Source organism: Nematolebias whitei, chromosome 23 (genome assembly GCF_014905685.2).
Source record: "Nematolebias whitei isolate Nwh7 chromosome 23, NemWhi1, whole genome shotgun sequence".
Classification (NCBI taxonomy): domain Eukaryota; kingdom Metazoa; phylum Chordata; class Actinopteri; order Cyprinodontiformes; family Rivulidae; genus Nematolebias; species Nematolebias whitei.
The window spans coordinates 17149778-17157721 of NC_056520.1; the positions used below are offsets into that span (position 1 = coordinate 17149778).

At 38.9% G+C, this 7944-nt stretch overlaps 1 protein-coding gene across 1 annotated transcript in view; it reads left to right on the forward strand.

The window, feature by feature from the left end:
• The first annotated feature begins 4938 nt into the window (after nucleotides 1-4938).
• The window catches only part of LOC119428787 (inositol polyphosphate-4-phosphatase type I A), a 48409-nt gene continuing 45403 nt past the window's right edge, over nucleotides 4939-7944 (forward strand). Inside the window, exons 1-3 of the mRNA XM_037696463.1 lie at nucleotides 4939-5152; nucleotides 5253-5297; nucleotides 6562-6680. Coding sequence (XP_037552391.1) covers nucleotides 5047-5152; nucleotides 5253-5297; nucleotides 6562-6680 — 270 coding nt within the window. The 5' untranslated portion in view covers nucleotides 4939-5046. The remainder of the gene's footprint in view (nucleotides 5153-5252; nucleotides 5298-6561; nucleotides 6681-7944) is intronic.

The window sequence follows — 7944 nt, forward strand, 5'->3', positions numbered from 1 at the left end:
TGAGTCCCACAAGCAGCACACTCACATAGTGGACCAACCAGTTTGATGGTGATAAGGCCTGAGGCTCAATGAGACTAACCTGTATAAGGTTGAATGAAAAAAAGTTGGTTTCTGGGGCCGCCCTCTCCCCCATCGACTCCTCTGAGGCAGCCATAGCCAAAGTGGTTCAAAACATCAAAGTTCATGCTCAATAACCCAGGTGAAAAAATCCAACAAATTTAAGCCAGGTCATCTGGACGGTTTCTTATTTTTTCTGTTTAGACGTGTCGTCCTTCATCCAAAGGACTTCATCAGTATGAGGAGCCACAACAAACTGAGTCCCACAAGCAGCAATCCCACTATGTGGGTTTGCTGCTTGTGGGACTCAGTCTATTGGATTTTCTACCTGGATTATTGAGCATGAGCTTTGATGTTTTGAACCACTTTGGCTGCCTCAGAGGAGTCGACCGGGGAGAGGGCGGGCCCCAGAAACCATCTTAATACCAGCAAACAGAACGTCTCAACAACAATCTTTTATGTTTTCCAAAGATTTTAAACGGAAAACGTTACCATATTGTAAAAACTTCCTCACCAAGATGTGCTACTTTAAGCTATGATGCATTCAATGACGGGAAGAAAAAAACAGATTCTTCTGCGTTGAACTGGTCAGTCAAGATCAAAGCCCCTGCCTCCGGTCTCCAAACAGTCGGCCGGTGGACTCGGAGCGTCACCTTCTGTACATACAAAGACTCATTACCGTATTTCTCGGACTATAAGGCGCACCGGATTATAAGGTTCATTAAGCGAAACAAGTTCATTTTGACATTGAGCGCCGTGTAGCACATAAAATCAGTTTGAGGTCAGTGAGCACAACCAGAATAAATACATAAGGTGCACTGGATTATAAGGCTCTCTGTTGATTTTTGAGAAAATTAAAGGATTTTAAGTGCGCCTTATAGTCAGAAAAATACGGTAAGTGTTGTTGTTTTTTTTTTAAAGATAAATAAATCCTCTCTGCATCGCCTCACTCAAACACTCGGTCACACTTTGTGATTTTCTTCTTTAAGTTTTGCCACTCCAGACATTAATATTTCTACTTCTGCTTCTTTCGTAACGTTTCTTGTCTCTTTTTTTCCTAATTTATTTGTGCCTAGTAGCAGTAAACAGCAGTAAGGCTGTGAACTTTCAGTGCTTTTCAGTTTTTTTTATTTAGCTTCAAAACTACTCCAAAAGGGATTTTCTTATATGTATTCTGGAAGCTCTAGATGCTGAATGTTAATGTGCTTTTTCACTCATTTATGAAGTTTGAACCCTAAAAACATCCTGGTTTCTTTTTCAATGTTAAACATAAAGAAAAACCGTCGAAGCTGAAACCAGCTGCCTGTCCTCTTTGTCTTTTTAGGTTTCAGTTTTGCTTTCTATGTCTTGTTCCTTGTTTCTCTTCTCCCTGCTTCAGTTTCTCTACATTTGTCTTTTATTTCTCTAGTATTTTAGTGAAAACGCATTCGGTCACTTCCTCCAAGTTTTGTTTCTAACCTTTAATTTGAAGGAAGCTATAATTTTTTTATTTGTGATAATCTAAGGAACTGTACAGGCTTTTGGACATCTTCAGTATCTCTCAATTTAGAAAATAATCAAATCATTAATAAAAACACATTAATAATCCGATCTTACTTTTCTTTATACTTTTCTGTTAATCTGTATTTCTCTTTTTTTTCACAATGATGTTCTGCTTTTCTTTTTTTTATATTATGATATAGCGTTCTCTGGAAAGGGTTTAAACATTAATATCTTACCTGTTAAAGATGGAAATCTTCAGGCTTTCATGATATGGTTAAAATTCAAAGAGCTGCGATGCAACTTTAAAACTAAGACCATGCTCGATAATCCAGGTATACAACCCAACAATTTTCAGTCGGGTAATCTGGACGGTTTCTTTTTTTTTTCTGCTGAAACATTTTCACCTTCCATCCAGAAGGCTTCGTCAGTCAAGGAAACAAACACAACACTGATTCTTCCCCCAACAGCTTACTCCAAAGTGTGTTTCCTCAGATTAGGCTCAGATTAGCCGTTAGCTCATCAATCCTTATTTCTCCAAAGTGAGGTCATTCCGAGCTGTCTACAACAGGTAAGATATTGACTGTTAATACCGTTTTCCAAAAGAGCCAAATTATTTCTTTAAGGTGACACCATTTCCTGATGTCCCAACGACTCATCTGCAGCAGACTGAGTAAATCAGAGTATCAGCTTTTTTTCACAACCAGCTGATTTTTTTATTTTACTTTGTATTTTATTTATTTATTTTTAGTTTTATATCCATGATGGAAACATAAACTTGGACACATTAACTCCTAAAGAGCAAAAGCCTAAGAACTCAGTTGCAGACATAAAACTGATGAACAAATCTAAAAAAGTTAAATCTGGTCCTCTGGACATTCAAAAAAACAAAACAAAGCAAAACAACAAAAAAATGTAGAAGCGTTTCGTCTCTCATCCGAGAGACTTCCTCAGTCTGAGGAGCTGTATTCAGCTCAGTCTCTTAAATAGCACCTTCTCAGAGTGGATCAACCAGTTTTGCTGCTGACAACCAAAACCAGCTGATCACATGCTCAAGAAGGACCATCAGCCTAACAATGGATCATTAGCACCTGATGGCTGTTTACTATTCACAGAGGGCTGAGTGATACTAGCAATCACAGCATTGTAAGAGGGGGACAATTGAACCCGGAGGCCTCCACCCCTGTTTAATGATGGACGATTTCTTTTCACAAAGATGGCCTCCTTTACTCCTCTCTCAAACCATCGTTCCTCTCTGTCCAGGATGTGAACATCTTCATCCCTGAAAGAGTGACCGCTGGCCTGGAGATGAGTGTAGACCGCAGAATCCTGGCCTGATGATGTTGATCTTCCGTGCTGGGCCATCCTTTTGGCCAGTGGCTGTTTTGTTTCCCCGATGTAAGACTGATCACAGCCCTCCTGACACTGAACAGCATACACAACATTACTCTGTTTGTGCCTGGGGACTGGATCTTTGGGATGAACCAGTCTTTGCCGTAATGTATTTTGGGGTTTAAAAGCCACTGGGACGTTATGTTTAGAAAATAAACGTCTCAGTTTCTCTGATACACCCTCAACATACGGAATGACCACTGGTCTGGGTCTGGGTTCCTCCTTTTCACCTGTTGGCTGACTGGAGTCCTGTTTGGGTTTCTTCTCTGCTTTCAGGAAGGCCCAGTTAGGATATCCACATTGCTCTAGAGCCTGTCTTGTGTGGGATTTCTCCTTCTGCCTGGCTCCTGAGCTAGTGGGGACACTGTCTGTTCTGTGATACAGAGTCCTGATGACTCCTAACTTGTGCTCCAAAGGGTGATGGGAGTCAAACTGCAAATACTGGTCTGTGTGGGTGGGTTTGCGGTACACCTCAGTTTGCAAATGTCCTCTATCAGAGACTGAGACCTCACAGTCCAAGAAAGCCAACTTGCCATTTTTTACATCTTCTCGTGTGAACTTGATGTATTTATCCACAGAGTTGATGTGGTCAGTAAAATGTTGGACTTCCTGAGATTTAATTTTAACCCAGGTGTCGTCAACATACCTGAACCAATGACTTGGTGGTGTCCCTGAAAAGGACGTCAAGGCTCTCTTTTCTACCTCCTCCATGTACAGGTTGGCAACAATAGGAGAAACTGGAGACCCCATAGCACACCCATGTTTCTGCCTATAATATTGCTCCCCATATGTGAAGTAGGTTGACTGCAGGCACACTTTCAAGAGTTGACACAGTTGTTCTGTGGAAAGTGTGGTCCTGCTGCTCAGAGTGGTGTCTGATTTTAATCTTAAACTGACCACCTCTACTGCATCATCAACAGGACTGCACATAAAGAGTGATGTGACATCAAAAGAGACCATTGTTTCATCAGTCTCCATGATGACATCCCTCACCTTATCCACAAAGTCCATGGTGTTCTGTATGTGGTGTTCTAAGCTGCCAACTAAAGGGATGAGTACAGATGCCAGATATTTGGAAACATTGTAAGTGACAGAGTTAATCATGCTAACGATTGGTCTTAAAGGTACACCTTGTTTGTGGATTTTAGGTAAACCATACAGACTAGGTGTGGCCTCCCCTGGGTACAGTCTGTGGTACAGAATACGGTCAATAGCCTTGTCCTGCTCCAAAATTTTCAGGCAATATATCAATTTCTTCTTGTAACCACTTCCTGGATCTCTTTTCAGAGGTTCATAAGTGTTTAAGTCACTAAGGAGTGTCATAACTTTCTCATGATAGTCTTTCTGGTTCAAAATCACTGTGCACCTTCCTTTGTCTGTTGGGAGAATGATGATGTTTTTGTCCTTGCTAAGAGTGGTGAGTGCATCCCTCTCCTCTCTACTGATGTTGGAAGGTGGTGGTTTGGCATTGCTGAGGCAGGATGAAACTTTGATTCTGAGCTGTTCTGCTTCACCCTCTTTCATTTTGTTGTTGCGGATGGCTGACTCGGTAGCTGATGAACAAATATTTAATTCATTTTGGTCCCAATCCTCACTGAAGGTGACCTTTTTTGTTTTTTATCTTTATGGTCCAGAAAAGCCGAAGTGATTGTTAGATTGGTCTCTTTAGCTTTTAGCTGCTTTGGTAAATGCAGATTGGATCGTCTTTCTTTTTGTCCTTTGTCTTTTATCCTTTTCCTTTCTTCCTTTTTGTTAAGTTTCTTTTTTGTTTGTGGCGTTCTTTTAAAATTAATATCACAAATAAAAAGGAAAGTAGTTTAGACTGAAAAGACGTTGGTTGAGACCAGTTTGTCGTACCTTTGTTTAAAAAAAATCATTAAAATAACAAAGTCCTTCGGTTTATGAGAAATAATTTAAAACTATAAAATGTGCATAAAGCACCAGTGATTAAAAATGATCTAAACTCTTGACTCCTGTCCTTTCAGACATGGTGAAGCGTTGATCGGATCAGCCGTGCATCCGCACAGGAAGAGGACCGCGTCACATGGGAGTGTGTGCATGTGCATATGAGGGTGTGTGTTCGGGCCTCCCACCGTCGCCCGCTCATCCCGTTCTGACATGGCGGGGGTCAGAGAGCGCAGCTCACAGAGACAGCGGCCATGGTCGGTGTACCGGGCCAACACGTTCGAGCTGTCCAGTGAGATGATCGGATTGGCTCTCGCAGGTGACAAATTCATCTTCGCAGATTCACCATTTAAAGATGGACAGTTCTTTCTGTAAAGCTCCAAACTTTTTTTTTTTTTCTTGATCTGTTTGGTTCACAGGGAATGTTCAGGACCCAGATGAGCCCGTGCTGGAGTTCAGTGTTGGTGTGTTCAACAAATATTTATTTGAAGTGTTGCAGTCAATTAGATTAATCTCTTGTTTATTTAAACATCTTTATGTGATGGAGCATATTTATTTATTATTGTTATTTTTACTAGGCCTGTCACGATAACAAATTTTGCTGGGCGATTGTCTCAGAAATTATTGTGATAAACGATATTATATTATCTATATATAATATAGATAATATAATATCTATATTATTATCTATTATCTATATATAATATAGATAATATAATACATTTATTATAATATTGTTTGAAATTTGACAATAATTAGTAATTATTGTCAAATTTAAGAAGAAATGTTGGTTAATTTTTTTGTGTAGTACCTTTTTTGACCACTGGATGGCAGTATAAGACCGTCTGAACCAAAAGATGGATAGTGAAGGAAAGAGCAGCGTGTCTCTTAAAAAAAAAAAAAAAAAAAAGGGAGGGAGGGAGGGAGGCCCCTTGACGTGACATATGCTGCCTGTGTATCGATCTATCGATCTATCTATAGATATAGATATAGATACAGACAGACAGATATAGATATAGATAGAGAGAGAGATATAGAGATAGATATAGAGATAGATAGACAGATAGATAGATAGATAGATAGATAGATAGATAGATAGATAGATAGATAGATAGATAGATAGATAGATAGATAGATATGTGTGTATATATGTGTATGCTGCCTGCATCTCCTTTTTTCAGTTCTCAAAATGGCGGATGCTCGGTGTGGTTTGAGCTCTTTAGCATAGCATTTTTCACTCAAAGCTTTTAATAAAAAATCAGTAAACAAGTTCTGCTTCTTTTTGCAGAGAAAAACAACTTTTTACACGAAGGCACGGGTTTCAACCGTGAATTTTGGAGCTTGGACAAGACAGAGATTTTTTTCCCTGAGGTCGGCCTGTTAGCTTAGCTTGTAGCTTAGCTTCTCAGCTTAGCTGCTTTTAACTGTCAAAAAACGCAATTTTGGACGGTTAAAACAGATTTTAAAGAAAAGAGAAAGGGAGGGGCCAGTGAAGAGCATCAGAGTTTAACCTTTTCTTATCCAGTGTCTTCAGTAGAAAGAGAGATGTGAAGAAACGATAAACCGGTAATTGAAAATTAGGTTGATAATTTTCATTTACCTTGCGATTAATTGATTTACTGTTTATCGCGACAGGCCTAAATTTGACAAGAAATCAAAATGCATATCAGAAAAAGTTACAAGAAAATATTTTATGGTATATAGATTATTATGTCTGTCCTGACGCAGTGTGCACAGACCTGGTGACACCTGCTTTGGATCGAAAACCCAACAGCTTTGTGGCAGTGAGCTGCACGACGCCACCACAGGCCTTCTGGACCAAACACACACAGACTGAAGTCATAGAGGTCAGACTCTTCATCTGATTGATCTAAGCCCTGTTAGGAGAAACAGAACCCTTAGAGGAATTTTGTTATAATTACTCTACGCTCAGTACGCAACCAAGTAAAAACTTAATTTTACACATTTGTGAGTCTACCGAAGATGAAAGAAAATGTATTTTCTGTGAAAATGTGGTGTAAACGTTGAGTGTGGAAAATGAAGCTGAGTGTTAAATAAGCAATACATCAGCTACATGCTTAAGTGAGGGAAACACTAGCTACATGCTAAAGTGAAGAAAACACTAGCTACATGCTAAAGTGAAGAAAACACTAGCTACATGCTAAAGTGAAGAAAACACTAGCTACATGCTAAAGTGAGGAAAACACTAGCTACACGCTAAAGTGAGAAAAACACTAGCTGCATGCTAAAAGTAGGAAAAAGCTAGCTACATGTCATAAGTAGGAAAACATTAGCTACATTCTTAAGTGAGGAAAATACTAGCTAAATGCTAAAAGGAGGAAAACACTAGCTACATGCTAAAAGGAGGAAAAACGCTAGCTACATGTCATAAGGAGGGAAACACTAGCTATATGCTAAAAAGAGGAAAACATTAGCTACATGCTAAAAGTAAGAGTACACAATATGCTAAAAGGAAGAAAACATCACTAGCTACATGTTAAAAGGAGGAAAACACTAGCAACATGCTAAATGTGGAAAACACTGTCTACATGCTAAAAGGAGGAAAACACTAGCTACATGCTAATAGGATGAAAACATTAGCTACATGCTAATTGTGAAAAATACTAGCTACATACTAATAGGACGAAAACATTAGCTAAATTCTAAAAAGAACGAAACACTAGCTGCATGCTAAAAAGAACAAAACATTACCTGCGTGCTAAATAGACCAAAACATGAGCTGCATGCTAAAAATAACTAAACACTAGCTGCATGCTAAAAAGTACAAAATACTTGCTGTATGCTAAAAAGAACAAAACACTTGCTGCATGCTAAAAAAAAAAAAAACATTAGCTACATGCTAAAAAGTACAAAAGACTAGCTGTATGCTAAAAAGAACAAAACTCTAGCTGCATGCTAAAAAAAACAAATCATTAGCTACATGCTAAAAAGTACAAATATGATACATTCTAAAATGAACAAAACTCTAGCGACATGCTAAAAGGAGGAAAACATTAGCTACATGCTAATATGAGGAAAACACTAGCTACATGCTAATAGGAGGAAAACACTAGCTACATGCTAAAAGGAGGAAAACAATAGCTACATGCT